At 39.6% G+C, this 17,664-nt stretch overlaps 1 protein-coding gene across 4 annotated transcripts in view; it reads left to right on the forward strand.

Moving 5' to 3' along the window:
• PRCP (prolylcarboxypeptidase) overlaps positions 1-11,548 on the forward strand; it is a 62,661-nt gene extending 51,113 nt beyond the window's left edge. For all 4 annotated transcript variants that reach the window (XM_084895279.1, XM_084895277.1, XM_084895280.1 and 1 more), the window contains exon 10: positions 9,373-11,548. In XM_084895279.1, the coding sequence (XP_084751405.1) occupies positions 9,373-9,589 (217 nt within the window). In that variant the 3' untranslated portion in view covers positions 9,590-11,548. The remainder of the gene's footprint in view (positions 1-9,372) is intronic.
• Positions 11,549-17,664: the final 6,116 nt, after the last annotated feature.

The raw sequence follows: 17,664 nt of genomic DNA on the forward strand, positions 1-17,664 counted from the left end.
AAATTGTAAATGTTATTCTTTTACAAATGTTTATAAATAAGAGTTATTTGGCCGAAATCGGTTTGGCTCAGTGAATAGAGCATCAGCCTGCGGACTGAAGGGTCTTGTGTTTGATTCCAGTCAAGGGCATGTACCTTGGTTGCGGGCACATCCCCAGTAGGGCATGCAAGAGGCAGCTGATCGATGACTCTCTCATCGGTGTTTCTAACTCTCTATCTCCCTTCCTCTCTGTAAAAAAATCAATAAAATGTATTTTTTTTTAAAAAGGAGTTAAATTTGATCTTCAGGACATGCTCAATAGCTTTTAGAAGTAAGGAGTGATGTTTTGATCAAAGGATCACTCCTTGGGTTTAGGCCCATAGCACCGCTCACTTTGCAATCTAGTTTATTGGGTTGATGATATTTTCTGATCCAGTAGGGTACCTACCCAAAATAAAAGGCGAAACACTTTAATGGAAAACTTAAAGATTCTTTTTGTTTAATTTCATTAAGATTTGTTCCTTGTGCTCAATAGGATTCTTCACAGCTATAGTCTTCAGCTCAGCCTTATAAAAGTGACAGTTGGACAAATAAATCTTTTTAGGGAATTTAAGGAAATGGTGCCAAATTTGGGTGTTTGGAATTAGGTAAATGTAAAAGGACAGAGAGGACTGAAGAAAGTTTAAGTACAAGCCTAGGGTCTCCAAGCTTATCATTCTTCCTCAGAGGAGAAAGTACTTTGTCAATTTTTTGTTTTTCTCTAGAAGAAATTTTTTGTTTACTCTGTGTAGTATTTATATGGATTTCTCTTGCATGCCAACATTCCAAGGTACCCTTTCTTGTTTTGACCTTATAAAGCTGAAGTTCAAGTTGAATTATAAAGTGGAGTCTGTATGAACATTTTAATATATGTGTTTTGGTTAAATACATTGTCCTTTATTTTTTTATTGGATTCAATCATTATAGATATGTATTTTAGTTATCCATTTGTCCTGGTGTATTATTTTCTTCAGGCCATCAAAATAACAATCATCATCATAATAGGGAGGGAGATAGGTTTTTTATGAGAAAAATTTGGGGGAAAGAATTGAAACACATAGGTGGAAATTATAAAACTTTTAGTTCAGTATAAGAAAGGACTTTCTAACAGTTCAGTATAAAAACAGACTTTCTGCCCCATGAGATTGTGAACTTCTTAATGGCAGAGACTGTCTTGATCATCTCTGTGCCTTTAGCACCTGCAACAGGGACTGGCACATAATGAATGTGCAATAAGTGTATTGATGAGGATGAGGAATGGAATACGAAACTGAGGAAGGCTTCAGAGGCTTGTGCAAGTTTAAAGGCAGGACTGTGTGATAATGCTGGTATAGCATTCTGCCATAGCAAGTCTACTTTTAAAAAAAATATTTTTCCATATGTTCTAGGTGAAAAATTCAAAGCAAAAAATTTAAGTGATTTAAAAATTCAGAATTCCCCTGTTTTTCTGAAGGAGGCATATTTCCAAAGTAAAGGAGCACCTCGAGTGTCCCTGTTCTGTGTACTTAGTGGCTACCAGCTAGAAAACATTTCTGGTTGATGAGTGAGAAAATGTCTAAGGAACCATGTGAAAATATCTTTATGTTCATGCTTTTCTCCTAAGGTTGCCTCACACAAATCCAAGCATGACTGCTTCTCTAATTAGAAAGTTCAGTCTGTATTTGTTGGATTGATGATTTGAAGGTTAAGAGCTTGGGCTTTGAAGTCAGAGAGACCTAGGTGCTGTTTTTCCTTTTTCACTAAGTTAGCTGTGTAGCCTCAGGCAGATTGCCAATTTATATTATTAGAAAACTAGAGGCCTGGTGCACGAATTCATGCACATTGAAAGGAAATTAATTAGAAGAAATATTTTGGAGGCCAGGGAGGGACCTCGGGAGGGCTCCAGGGTGTGTCCAGCCCATCTCTCCCAGTGCTCATCAGCTGGACCCCAGCAGCAAGCTAACTTACTGGTTGGAGCCTCTGCCCCTGGTAGTCAATGCATGTCATAGTGACTGGTTGAGCGGTCAACCAGTCAGTCAGACACTTAGCATATTAGACTTTTTTATATATAGATAGTGACTTCCTGACAGGTTTATTTCAGGGAGTAGGTAGACTGTTATGGAAAGGGGTACTATGAGGGTAGATATTTTTGTCTTTCACTGAATTCCCTGTGCCCAGTCAGTGCCTGCCACAGAGTAGACACTCCATAAACATTTGCTGAATGAACGAAGACTCAAGAAATAGTAGCTATTAATGGTTTAACTTTAGCAGTTTTTTCCATATTGGTTTTGTTGTAAGTATTAATTTCCCCCCCATCCTTAATTGGTAAGAAATTATGTTATCCCAATGGTTATTCTTAGGTATTTAAATATAAATCAGAAATGGAATTCCTAAGAAGCTGATTAACATAATTTTTCAGGCAAATTAATTGTTCCCAGCAATTAAGTGAGGCTCATTGTTGGAAATTATATCTAGGCAATTAGATTTTCTCATGAAAGCTATTATTACTTTTCTTTTTCTTTGTAAATTTCCCAGTGACTGGTTTAGCTTTCACATGTCTAGGATGAAGAAATTCAAGTCCATGTGCATCTTAGGTCTCTCAGCAACTCCAAACACTGTTGCTAAGTCACTCAGCTGATTCAGATGACCTTTTAAATCAAATGCAGTTTGTGTATTATGTGGCTGTTAGGATGGCTTTTTTGTTTTGCAAATAATGGAGAGTTTCCTAATCGGGTTGGTCCTGTCAAATTGAAATAATGATAAAGGCTATTTATCCACTCAAGAGAATCCAACCCCTTATGTAGTTTACTTTTAAAATATATTTGGTAGTTGAAAACTAAGGATCCTATTTTGCATCTGAGTTTTGCCTTTTGTTTTTAATAAAACAAAAAATATATATTTTTGGATTGATTCTCTCCCCTCCTCCAAGTATAATGTTATTAAGTTGAAATTAAATGTTTTTTTTTCTTAAGGAAAGTGAAAATTTGTGGTGAGAATTTAAAGTTGCATTTCAAACACATATATTTAATGTACCTACTTGCATATTTTTCATTTAATTTGTACATTTGCCTGAAAAAACTGATTGCATTAGTTTTCTGATCCAATTTCTATGAGAAATGGTTTCACATTCCTTTTCATGATTCATATACTTCTCAGAAGTAGCAACACTTCTTAGGCTTATAAAATATGATAATAATTTTAATGCTGCACATTTATGTGGTATTTTATAGTTTATAACTTTCATATATAATATTTAACTTGGACCCCACAATATCTCTATGAGGGAGGGATATTATCTTAAAAAAATTTTTTTGGGGGGTGATGCATGTTGGAATTGAAGGTCTTAGAGGTCAGGTAACTTACTCCAAGTCATGTGGCTAATAAGGGTATAAAAACTTAGATCTGCTGACTTAGTTAATTGTTCTTGCCATTCTACACACAGGTGAAGTCAGTCTATATTTATATTAATCACTTATATAACTCTGCTTTGTCATATAAAAAGTACTGAAGTGATTTAAATGTTCCTAACCTTGTATATATGTATTTATAGATCTCTTTTGATTAGGGCTTCTGGTATCTGGCCAGACAACTAGACATTCACATTAGTTTTTCATTCATTTACTAAACATGCAAAACAATGAAGTTGGATCCCTATTTCATACCATACCAAAATATTAACTCATAATGGATCAAATGGAAGAAACCAAGATAGCGGCATAAGGTATACACCTGTACATGCTACCTCTCACAACCACACCAAAACTACAACTAAAAGACAAAACGACTATCCCCAGAACCATGGGAAAGTTGGCTAAGTAGAAGTTCTACAACTAGAAGGAAAGAAAAAAGTGCATTGAAATCGGGTAGGATGTGCAGAGGTGAGGAAAAGTACAGGTACAGAGGCATGTGAATTGGGCTGGTGACTGGGTGTGCTGTTTTTTTTTTTTTCAATTGGGAAGGAGATACAAGCTCCCTACTGCTTTGAACTTCAGTTTCCGGCAAGACTTTGGGGACCCAGACTCCTATAGGGAGAAGCTGGACTGTCTGGCATCAGGTCGGAAAGTGAGGGTGGCTTTCTTGCAGAGGTGCTCTTAGGAATCATTGTTTACTGCGCAGGGGCACAGAATGCGGGGACACGGAGACACAGAGATGGCTAACTGGCAGCCATTCCTGTTTGCTACACCTTGGTGATTCCCTGAGACCCTGCCTCACCCAATTTACAAACCTACCCAAACAGTGCACAGCCGCTTTTGCATATGAGTGGTCTGCCCTTCCACAGCTTAATCTAACAAACTGAAGTTGGGTCAGAGAGCTCCAAAACTTCCAAATCCCAAACAAAGAGGAGAAATCTGTAGATCTCCCTGTAGCTCCTGCTGGGTTGCCTCAGGCAGTAGCTGACTTGCACTTCCTGGGAGATCCAGGAGCTAGTGTACCTAGTGGTCAGTGTGAAACGATACCAGATTTCAACTCCTCACATCCATAAGTGACACACTCAAGGGGCAGACTCAGAGAGCACCAAAGTCCACTGAAGCAAGCCCTTCCCCATAAGGGTGTTTCCAGCACAGCAGTTCTTCCATTATAGACAAAGCAGGTCCTCACAGCCAGTTGGCCTGGAAGTCAATTCCTTTCAGTATACCAACAGCAATCAAGGCTTAACTATAACAATACTGTGCACCCAGCCCACAAAGGGGTGCACCAAGATTGTCCACCTCAGGTGATTGGAGAGGCTGAGCCACTGGGTCCTATAGGTCTCCTAGCACACAAAGCAACTCTATCAATACAGGGAAGCAGCCAAATTGAGGAGACAAAAAAACATGTCACGAAATGAAAGAAATGGAGGAAAGCAAATGGCCGGATATAGAGTTCAAAACCACATTTATAAGGTTACTCAAGAATGTTCTAGAAACCTCCAAGAAATTTAGTGAGACCTTCAAGGATTTTAGTGAGAATGCCAAAAAAATGGAAAAGGACCACTCAGAAATTAAGCATACAATGTCTGAAATAAAGAATAATATACAAATTTAAAAGTAGACTAGAGGACCCTAAGAATCAAACCAAAGATTTGAAATATGAGGAAACAAAAATCACCCAACCAGAAAAACAAAAAGAAAAAAGAATTAAAAAAATGCAGATAGTGTAAGGACAACTTCAAGTGTACCAACATCTGAATTATGAAGGTGCCAGAAGAAGAAAGAGAGCAAAATATTGAAAACCTATTAGAAGAAATGATAGAAAACTTTCCTTACCGGATGAAAGAAATAGACCTATAAGTTCAGGAAGCGCAGAGTACCCCAAACAAGAGGAATCCAAAGAGGACCACACTAAAACACATCATAACTATTGTAAAATGCCAAGGACAGAAGACAAAGAGAGAATCTTGAAAACAGCAAGAGAAAAACAGTTACCTACAAGGGAATACCCATATGACTGTCAGCTGATTTCTCAACAGAAACTATGCAGGCCAGAAGGGAGTAGCAAGAAATATTCAAAGTGATGAATAGCAAGAACCTACAACCAAGATTACTCTACACAGCAAAGCTATCATTCAGAATTGAAGGTCAGATAAAGATTTTCACAGATAAGATAAAGCTAAAGGATTTCATCAGAACCAAAACAGGATTATATGAAATGTTGAAGGGTATTCTTTAAGTAGACAAAGAAGAAAAGGTAAAGATAAAAATTGTGAACTATAAAGTGACAACAATACATATCTATCAACAAGTGAATCTAAAAATCTAGTGAATAAAAAATCTGAAGAACAGGATAAACTGGTGAATATAATAGAATCAGGGACATAGAAAGGGAGTGGACTGACAATTCTAGGGGGAAGGGAGAGTGAGGGGTGTGGGAAGAGATTGGACAAAAATCTTACACCTATGTATGAGGACAGTGGTGGAGGGTAAGGGCATGGGGCGGGGGTGGGGTTAGGTAGAAGGGAGCTATGGAGGGGGGAAAAAGAGGAACATCTGTAATAATCTGAACAATAAAGATTTATTTAAACATTAAAAATAAAAATAAATGAATCAAATGATTTAAATGATGACCCAGTTTAAAAATTGGGAAATGCAAATCAAAGCCACAAATAAGATTCATTTCATACCCACATAGGATGACTGTAAACAGAGGATGAGGGGATAGGTGAAAAAGGTGAAAGGAAATATAGTCAATAAAACTATTGTGATAAGTTTGCACAGTGATAGGTGATTACTAGAAAGAGTGAGATGATCACTTTGAAAGGTATAGAATTGCTATATTGTACACCTGAAATTTATATAACTAACATAATATTGTATACCAACTATACTTAAATTTAAGTAAGTAAAAAACAAAAAATAAGTGTTGGCAAGGGTATAAAAAAGTTGGAACCCTCATATGTTGCTAGCGCAAAATGTAAAATGGTTCAGCCACTTTGGAAAAACAGTTAGGCACTTCTTCACAAGGTTAAGTCACCATATATATTAGCAATCCCATTCTTAGGTCATTCTGTACCCAAGAGAAATGAAAACATGTATCCATGCAAAAACTTGTACGTGAATGTTCATAGGAGCAATATGCACAATAGGAAAAAAAATGGAAACAACACAAATGTACATCTGATGAATGGATACATAAAATGTGGCATATTCATACAATGGAATATTATTTGGCAATAAAAATGAATAATGTACTGATACATACTACAACATAGATGAAACCTAAAAACATTATGCCACAGTGAAAGAAGCCAATCACAAAAGACCACCTATTATATAATCCCATTTACATGAAATGTCCAGATTAGGCAAATCCACAGATACAAAGAGTAGATTAGTAGTTGCCTGTGACTGAGTGAGGGAGTTTGGGGGAGGGGAATGGGATTACTAGCTACCAATGAGTATGGGTTTCTTTTCAGGATGAAAATGTTCCAAAATTTTGGTAATGGTTACAAAACTCTGACTATACTAAAAACCATTCAATTCTACATATTAAATGGGTAACTTTTGTGGTGAAATATATCTCAACAAAGTAGTGAAATACTATTAGGGATGCTAATAATATTTCATGATTGTATTGGATTTTTACTAAGCTAAACTAAATAGCCTGCTTCAAGGATTGATTTTTTTTTTTTTTTTTTTTTTTTTTTTTTTTTTTTTTTTACAGTGAAAAGTGTTGTGTGAACCAGCCAGGATTAATAACTTAATAGCATTTCTGTAACTTTAAAGTCAATGTAAAATGGGAGTGTTTGAATAATGGCCAAATTTTCTGGTTCAGATTTGGAGGAAATTTTTCAGTTCAGTCATCCTGTTTCCCAAAGTACTGTACTACAAAGAAAGCAGTGTATGAAAAATGAAGGGTTGGTATTTCTTTTAAAGAGCTAAAAAGATAATTATCATTTCAAATATGAGAGTTTTTATTTATTACTTTCATAGTTGGCTCCTAGGAAAGTGGCATTAGTTGAGGAACTGCCATGTGCCTGATTCTTGTGTTCATTAAATATACCCACAGTACCATCTTGTTTAATCTGTACAATAACCTTATGAAGTCAGCCTTGTTATCTCTCTTTTATAGAGGAGGAAGGTCATATGGCTTTTGAGTGATGAAGCTGGGATTGAAATTTAGGTTTTTAAATTCCACTTTCCAGTACAATCTGGGTTGACTCATGGGGCACCACCTTCATTCTTTGGTCCCATTTCTTTCTTAAAAAAAAAATTATATATATATTATTGATGTCAGAGCGGAAAGGAGGAGAGAGAGATAGGAACATCAATGATGAGAGAGAATCATTGGAATCATTGATGGCTACCGCCTGTACACCTCCCACTGAGGATCGAGCCTGCAACCTAGGCATATGCCTTGAATGGTAATCGAACCATGATCTCCTGGTTCGTAGGTTGATGCTCAACTACTAAGCCATGCCTGCTGGGCTGGTCCTATTTCTTGTACTTGTATTCAGAAATATTGTAGAATTCCAGTATGAATCACATTTCTATAGGACAGATTCAGTCTTCAGATCAATCCCCCAGTTTATCCTACCTAATAAAAGAGTAATATGCAAATTAACCACCACTCTCCTCAAGCCACACCCACTAACCACACCCACCAACCAATCAGCGTGGGTATGCAAATTAAACCCAACCAAGATGGCTGCAGCCACGGAGAGCAGTTGAGAGACTTGGGTTTCCCTGGCAATAGAGGAAGCCAAGCTTTCCATACACCCTGGCCAGCCTAGGCCTCCACTCAAGGATACAAAGTTTAATTATAGAAGATAAATCCCCCCCAAAATAGCTGCAGCCAGGAGCTTTCCACCTGCCCTGGCTGGCCTAGGCCTCCACTCCAGCTACAAAGTTTCAATTATAGAAGATACATAAAACCAAACAGAAATGGTGGCAGCTGGAGTGAGCAGGGGGCTTGGCTCCACTCCAGTATACAAAGTTTCAATTGTAGAAGGTAAATAAATTCCAGATACCAGGGCCTCTGCTTGGGTTGACAGAGGGCATGGCCAGCCTGCAAACCACCACAGGCCCCTTGCCCAGGCCATCCCATGTCCCAAGGGAACCCCTACCCTGATCCAGGACACCCTTCAGGGCAAACCAGCTCCCCCCCCCCCCCCCCCCATGCACCAAGCCTCTATCCTATCTAATAAAAGAGTAATATGCAGATTGACCATCACTCCAATACACAAGATGGCTGCCCCCATGTGGTCAAAGATCTTGTTCCCATGTGGACACAAGATGGCCACCACAAGATGGCCAGCAGGGGAGGGCAGTTGGGAGGCACCAAGCCTGTAAGGGAGGGCAGTTGAGAGGAACCAGGTCTGCAAGGGAGGGCTGTTGGGGGCGATCAACCCTGCAGGGGAGGGCCGTTAGGGGTGGCCAGGCTGGCAGAGGAAGGGAAGTTGGGGGGCAAACAGGCTGGCAGGGGAGCAGTTAGACATCAATCAGGCTGGCATGGGAGTGGTTAGGGGGTGATCAGGTGGCAGGCAGAAGCAGGGGCAATCAGGAAGGCAGGCAGGCAGGCAAGCAGTTGGGAGCCATCAATTCTGGATTGTGAGAGGGATGTCCAACTGCTCACCGGGACCGGGTCTAAATGGACAGTTTAACATCCCTCGAGGGGTCCCAGATTGGAGAGGGTGCAGGCTGGGCTGAAGGACATCCCTCCACCTGTGCATGAATTTTGTGCACCTGGCCTCTAGTGTATGTGTATGTATATATATATATATATATATATATATATATATATATATATACACACATACATACAGATATATATATATATATATATATATATATATGCTTATAATTTTAGTTGTTGTGCATAAAGTAGGTTTCTTCTAACTTATCTGGATATAGGTATGAAAAACTAACAATCTTACTTTTTCTTCTTTCTCTCACATAGCAATGGTGATCTAGATCCCTGGTCAGGAGGTGGAGTAACCAGGAACATCACAGACACCTTGGTTGCCATCATTATTCCAGAGGGGGCCCATCATCTAGATCTCCGAGCCAACAATGCCTTTGACCCCATGACTGTGCTATTAGCCCGCTCCTTGGAAGTTAAATACATGAAGCAGTGGATTAGAGATTTCTATGCTTGTCTAAGGAAGAAGGACTAAGCAACTTTTGATCATTTTCAGTTTCTTTTATGTTCATTCCACCCACATTCCCATTCACTTTGGTTTTCTACACATAACCACTTTCCCTTTTTTATCATTAGATTTGGTGAGGCAAAAGTTGAGATAGAAGAGAGGGTGATGGTGGTGACAGCAGCCACCCCACATCCCAGGTTCTAGCCATCTTTGCCCCTCTTTCAGAAGAAAAATTTTTTGTGTGTGTGACAGCTGTCCCTCACCATCAGTGGCCCTCATAATTGGAGCAGAGTTCCTGACTGCCTTTCACAAGAGTGAGAGTCAGTTCCTTTGTTTCTCTGCAAGCAGGGATTTCTCTTGCTTTTGAGACAAGTCTCTGGCTCATTTATTATTTCACTCCCCTGCCCTCCCAAAAGGAACAGCAGAAAATAGATAAAAATGATGTAATTGCAGCTGATAGGAAGGGTGTCCATTGCCAATCCTTGATATAAGAGCCATTTCTTTTGTACTTGATTTACAGGTTTTGAACTGTGCTGTAAATAAAGAATAAGGCTGGACCTTGTACCTGTGTGTTGCTCCTGAAGCTCATTCCAGCTGTGGGGAATGCTGTGTGCACTGGGCTTGGCTGTTTTTGGAAAGTCCTTTAATTTTCTCTTTTCCACTTGGCAGCTCTTCTTAGTTCTGGGATATTTGCCACTGTGGTACTGCCAGTAAGAAATCTGGCCTGTTTCTGCTTCATTTCTTTGTTCCTAAGGTCAGTTTTGTGGTAATTTGGTTTCATTTTGCCCATTTAGGAAAATAACTGTGGTTTGCTTCATTTTACACCAGAGAAAGCTTTTATATGCTATGGTCACTGATGATACTTCAGTAAAAAGCCTTTAAAAATTGATAATCAGCTATTCAGGAGGTAGAATGTAGTTAATGTTCAGTATTTTTTTAAAATTGTATTTTCTGGTAGTCATTGCAGCTGTCATTCAAGCTAGAAGTGTCAGGACACTAAGAGGCAGGTGCACGAGAACTTTTCTGTATGGCGTGCAAAAGACAAGCTGACTAATTCATGCGGGCAGCATATTTGACATTAATAAATGGCCAAGCCGTTCCTACTTCCAAAGGGTTGGCTTCTTTCAAGCAGTTCTTACACTGAAACCTTTCTTCAGAAGAGCTTTTCTAGGATAACAAATAGGGTTGGATCAAAACCTTTCAGGGACACAGAGAGAGACTAACAGTTTCTACTCTGTTGAAAGAGTTCTTCCCCCTTGTTTCTTTTTATTTTCTCTCAAAAAATTTTTTTCTTTACCTTGCCTTGAGAGCATTTTCTGCTTTTTAGAAATTGTACCTTGCTCTCAATCATTTCTAAAGTACCTATTTTTTTAAAAAATGCATGTGTAAAGTTTAATTCTTGGGCAAGGGACTGAAATATTTCCCTTATTTTCCCTGGCATCCAGGAAATACAGAAAAATCTTTGTCTGGTTTCAGAAGCCTTTAGTTCTCATTGTAATGAGTTGTCCATCAAAGCATTTGGTCACTACTTTCATTTCAACATCAGAGAAAAGTCTGCTGATGTGGGAATTTAAGAGTCAAAACAATACTAGTTTTCAGTTTTTACTCTTTGTCAACTAACAAGTTATATAATGCAAGGTTTATGGGCTTTCCAGATGATATTTTTACTATTTATTTTAGGATACTGTTGATTTTAGGGTATTTTCCTTGAAATCTTTTTACTTGTTTAAAATCTTTAAAATTCTTTGCCACTTCATTTTGTATTAATTCTTTGGTTGAATCACATTTTTGTAAAGAAAACAATTACCAAAAAAAGAGATGTCTCTTCTGCAAGTATATTTTGGTCTTCTGTACATGATTTTTTTTTTCTATGTAAATTTCATGACAGATGGCAACCATAATTAAAGGTAGCCTAATTATAATATGCTGAAATTTACTTTTAAATTGAAAAAGAATTAGAACATCAAATAAACCTTACTTAAAGCATTCCTCTAATTAATAGATGCTTTTGAAAGACCAGGAAAGAGAGCCAAAGAGAGATGGGGTGGTTTTTATTTTGTTTTTGTTACTTTAATTACATAGAGTCAATGGTGAAAACAAAGGAAAATTAAGGATCTTTCTTAAGGGTTCTGTATAGTCAAGAGATTATCCAGAGGAGGCAATGTCTAGTCTAGCATACTAGTATTCGCAAAGGCACTTCAAATCCTTAGTCCAATCCCACTATTTGTAGGTAGATGGCATTGTTGCACAGAGAGAAATAACTTGTATAAGGTGTCACAATTCTGGCAGCACTAGGCCACCTTGAATGCAGGTTGGTTTGTTATCATTTTATTGGTGTAGGTTAATCTTTAGATTAAAAAAATAAAACCTCACCAGTTTAAGCAAAAGAGAGAATTTATTGAAACTGCAGGAATAGCTTCAAGACTTGGGTAATTAGGAATCACGAGGGAATGGAACTGGGGTCTTGAAAGTCATTAAAAGTCAAGTCTGCTATTTCTCTTTCGCTTGGAACAGAGGTCACTAGTTTTCAGCCAGTGGGGGAGATTTGCTCCTCAGATGTTTAGTTTGGCTAGCAGTCTAAAGTGTGCATGTGCATCAGAATTACCTGGAAGGCTCCCTAAAACAGTGATTGATAAGCCCCACCCCAGAGTTTGTAATGAATAAGTTTTAGGGTGGGTCTTCGGAAGTTGCATTTCTAACAATTCCCCAGGTGATGCTGAGTGTTGGGTCATACGTTGAAAACTATATTTGAAAGAATTCTGAATTTCAATTTCTTCGAACAGGGCATGTCCCTTTAGTTCACCTCACTCCTGTTGTTCTGTCTGATCCCATTTGAGTATGGGAACTCTGCCCATCATTTCTCTTCCCATGGCTTTTCCAGTCTCTCTGCAGACCAATTTCCTCTTCTTTGCTTGCACAGAGCCTATGGTGACTTACCAAAATGATGTTCTCAGGTCCTGGAGGTTACACCACAAGACTCAGATGGTTAGGGAGGGGCATGGTCATAAAAATATGGTATCAAGAGACACTATTTGGGATGAAAGGGAAGAAGTTCAGTCAACTCAGTATGTATCTAACACACAGCGTTTCTGGGAACACAGGCATCCAACAAAACGCCAATAACTTGTGCAGTAGAAAGATCCTCCATAGGTAAGCAAGTTTGAAAAATAATGTGTTAAAATTAAATAGTTGGGTTTTTAAAATCCGTAAATATGCATTGTAATTCTCCAAAATGGTAATTGAGAATGCAACTTTTCCTACTTTTTATTTACTTATGTGCCCCAGACATGAAACAGTTCTTCCTGTCCCCCTCATTTCCCCCCGCCCCCTTCCGGCCCCAACTTGGTTGAGCACTGAATTGTTCAAGATGGGAAATATTTGAGACCTGAGGTTTGACTGTATCAATCTTAATAAAGTTTACATTTTCCTGGGAGAAAGATATGAAGTGTCAAATTATACACTGAGTTGCTATAATTATAAGTGCTATGAAGAATGGAGGCTCTGAAGGCATTTACCAGGGAATCTGAGTTAGACTGTGGGATGGGAATAGGACTCCTTTTTTGAGATGTGATGTCTTAGCTGTTATCTAAATGATGAATGGGAGCTAACTAGGAAGAGAAGTGGAGAAAACAGCTTGTGGAAAAGCCCTGAGTATAGCATATTCAAGGAACTGAAAGAAGGCTTCTGTAATAGGATTGAAGAAAGTGACATAAGTTTGGAAATGTGGCAGGAAAAAGCTCATTAAAGTAGACCATGGTCAGGAGTCATAAAGAATTGATGGTCCTTAATCAGGGGAGTGACATGAACAGATTTTTTAAAAACTAGAGGCCTAGTGCATGAACATTCATGCACCGGGGAAGGGGAGGGGAGTTCCTCAGCCTGGACTGCCCTATCTCACAACCCGGGAGCCCTTAGGGGTGGGAGGTGACCCAGCAATCAGGGGAAGTTGACACCCCCATCACACTTCTGCCTCTGCAACTGCTGGCAGCATGAGCCTTGTTGGCCCAGGTTACCTGAGTCTTAGGCGGCCCTGGGTGGCTAGGCAGCCGCCATCTGAGGCTTGCCTGTGCCTGGAGCTGGCCCTGGGTGGTTGGGGAGCTGAGAGGACTGGGAGACTCCGGAGGCAGGCATGCAGAGTGCCCAGACCCGCCTGGGGGCAGGCCCAGCCGTGTTGTGCACCTACCGTCCCGGTGGGGCTAAAGGGAGTCAGCACCACCATCTTGTGGCTGTAGGTACTTCCATTTTTGAGGGCATGACAGTCAATTAGCATATTCCCTCCTTATTGGCTGTGGGAGCCGCCATCTTTGTGAAGGTGTGATGGCCAATTAGCATATTCCCTCTTTATTATATAGGACTAGAGGCTTGATGCATTATATTCGTGCATGAGGGGGTGGGAGCGTTGTCCTTCAACCAGTCCCATACCCTCTCCAATCTGGGACCCCTCAGGAGATGTCTGACTGCCAGTTTAGGCCTGATCCCTCTCACAATCCAGGACCACTGGCTCCTAACTGCTCACCTGCCTGCCTTCCTGATTGCCCCTAACGGCTTCTGCCTGCCAGCCCGATTGTTCCCTAACCACTCCCCTGCTGGCCTGATTGCTCCAACTTCCCTCCCCTCCCAGCCTGATTGCCCCCAACTGCCCTCCCTGGTTGGCCTGATCTCCACAACTGCCCTCTTCTGCTGCGACCCTCCTCCACTGGGACCGCCTCCTCCGTACGAGGCAGTGGAGATGGCAGGACCGGCCTCCTCTACACCACTCAGAGCTGTGGGATTCCTAGGTCTCACTGTGCAGAGCAGCCGCTGGGCCCTACCACTGCTGTGTGCACAGCATCTGTGGTGGCCAGATAGATATTTACTTGCTGTAGTAGACAGTTGAACAGGGAAAAAGGAATGAAGGATGTTTTATAACATACATGAAATACTAGTTTGAAAAAAATAAGCTCAGATACCTGAATTTATTATCATCCTTGGCTCATGAGTACATTATTGGACCAACTGTAGCTCACCAGCTATGTGAAGGCAGAGAGTCAGGTGTTTTGACCACCAAGATGTTTGCATCTGTTACTAAATTTCCTCTGTGGCTTTGGGAGGTGGTTTTAACCACTTCTCTTTGTTTTATAACCCCTGAAATCTGACATAAATAGCAAAAGAAAGGTTTATAGAAAACAAGCAATCAATAACTCCACGATATTAAACTCCAAATGAAACTTTTGCTCAGGTGATATTTGGATGCTATGACACTGAAGGCAGACAATAAGCACACTTGAATAAGTGCAACTTAGCAAAGTATCTAGATGGTTTGGTAAATGGCTTCTTTCTTTCACCAATAAAGGCCCATGAATTACTCTTGTTCCTTTCTAGTTGACAGAGACAGTTTATATGTTACCCTGATGTCAGTTCATTGGGTCAATCTATCTACCTTTAGAATGCACGGTACAACATAAACTAGTAAAATATTTATCTGTATTGAAGGCACTCATGGGCAGACTTCCACCATCTCTTTTGTCTCCTTTTCTGAGGTCACAAAACCCTCACCTTCAGGAGTTTACTCTTTAAGACTAAGCCAGTAGTTTTCAACTAGCAGCACATTTGGTCTGCAGGGGACCTTTGGCAATGTCAGGAGACATTATTATTTGCCACAACTCTGGGAAAGGGGGAGTTCCTGCTGGCATCTAAGGAGTAGACACCAGAGATTCTGCTAAGAATCATACTATACAAAGGACAAACTCCCACAACACAGAACTATGTGGACAAAAATGGTGATAGTATTGATGTCTAACCTAAATCTCAATCATAATTTAAGGCCCTTTATTAAAGATTTATGTTGCAAATTTTAATCATTGTACTGTTGATATTTTGCTCTGTTGACTAATGAGTTTGCTGACCACTGGCCTAAGTAGAAGTCATTAAATTTACTGCTTTTATATATCCAAAAGACATGAGCATATAGGTCCTCAAAATCATATGTGAAAGGAAGTTTAGCGTACCTTTATTAATAATATTTTAAAATTAGAAACAACTTACAAATCTCCTCACAGAAAAATGGAAGAATGATAGTAAATTCAAATAATAGAATACTACACACCTATAAAAAAAGAAAAAAAAATCCTGATATGAAGAAGAATATGGGTTAATTTCATGGATATTATGTTGAGCAAAAGAAGTGGGACACAAATGAGATACATCATATAAATCCACTGATGTGAATTTTATAAATTGATAGTACTATCAATGATTATAAAGGTCAGAAAATTAAGACATTCTGAGAATAATAGTCAGAAAGGAGGATGAAGAAACTTCTAAAATCTTGAAAAAGATTCTAAATTTTATATTGGGTGTTACATAAAGAAACATGTTTGATCTCTACATTTGCATTTTATGCATAGATGGAGTTAAATATAAGTGTTTTCCAGGACTGAAAATTGCTTATTATTTGAGTTTGGGTTCCTCAACTTTCAGAGTCCATGCTAATCTCCATTATGTCATATTACCATCTGAAGATAAATAGTGCCATCAAAATCTAATTCTACAGCTCAGTAACCCTGAAAAATGAAAAAGGATTTATCCTGATTAAGAACTCTGAAGAAATCATACTAACAATTCAATATAATTCAAATATTCTGCATAAAATATTATCTCAAATAGACTACCATTTATGATTCAATAATTGGAATTTAAGAGGAAGTAAAAGAGTAGGTTTTTTGTTATTCTCATAGTTTGTGGACTCAGTAATAATACTGATAAACTATTGAAAAAGTAGGTGTTTACTTTTTCTACAAATATTTAAATTGTTTGGGTAATACCAAAAGACTGTAAATTTTTAGCTTAAGTATACTTTAATAAATTTTTATTGTTAATTTTAGAGAGAAAGGGAGAAGGAGAGAAATATAGAAACTTAAATAATTGATCAGCTTCCTCCTGCATACCCCACACTGGGGATCTAGTCTGCAACTCAGGCATGTGCCCTGACCAGGAATTGAACTGTGACTTCCTGGTTTATAGGTTGATGCTCAACCACTGAGAAACACCAGCCAGGCAGCCTAAACAGTGACTGTCATATATTGGGAAATGAGACATTAAAGTAATATGTAACCCTATGTAATAAAAGGCTAATATGCAAATTGACTAAGCAGTGGAACAACCAGCCACATGACACGCACTGACCACCAGGGGGCAGATGCTCAATGCAGGAGTCTCTGGTGGTCAATGGGCTCCCACAGGGGGAGCGCCGCTCAACCAGAAGCCCTGAGCCGGGCTCACTGCTGGCAAGTGCAGTGATGTTGGCAGGGGCCTCTCCCGTGGGGAGTGGGCCTAGGCCATCAGTTGGACATCCACCGAGGGCTCCTGGACTGCAAGAGGGTACAGGCCGGGCTGAGGGACTCCCCACTCCTGCCCTGCCCCCGAGTGCACAAATTTGGTTCACTGGGCCTGTAGTGCTTATATAATACTGTTTAGGCCTCAGAACTCTACTGCCTGCCTTTCTTATTTGACCCCTTCAATAACCTTGGGTGAGAGGGATGGCAGGTAATATCTCCATTTTGTAAAGTAGGACCATGAGGCCAACAGAGATAAAGGAACTCTCTCTCACCTCCAGCCATGGCCACAGACCTAGTTACTGGCAGTTGTCTGATCCCAAATCCTGTGGTTTTTTTCTCTTCCTTGGTTCCAAACGCAATTTTCTGTGCAAAGAGGCAAGCCCACTTCTTTCTAACCGCTCCTTGCCCTGCCATCTTCATCTCTGTCTTTTGTTTTCTGCTGGCCCCTATGCTGAAGGAATGTTTCGGTCTTCCCAGTTCAGACTGCTGAAAGACAGCCCGGGGTAAGGACTGAGAATGGCTGTCCTGCCACTGTCCATTTGCAAACTCATTTCTACCTTGATTCCCCAAATTTTGAGGAATAAGGAAAACTGAGATGTGGGACAGAAAACCCCTTTTGTTTGTCTTGGTATTTGATAATGTATGCAACCTCTCTGGGTGGTTTAAGCGGTTTAGGTACTTTCTATAAAAGGGATCTTTTAATGACAAAACTAATGTGATTATCTGAGTGAGTGTGAGAGGCGTATTCAAGGCTTAAAGAAAATCTGTTAGAATAGCTGAATGTAT

Source organism: Pipistrellus hanaki (assembly GCF_964339955.1).
Source record: "Pipistrellus hanaki genome assembly, chromosome: 9".
Taxonomy (NCBI): Eukaryota; Metazoa; Chordata; class Mammalia; order Chiroptera; family Vespertilionidae; genus Pipistrellus; species Pipistrellus hanaki.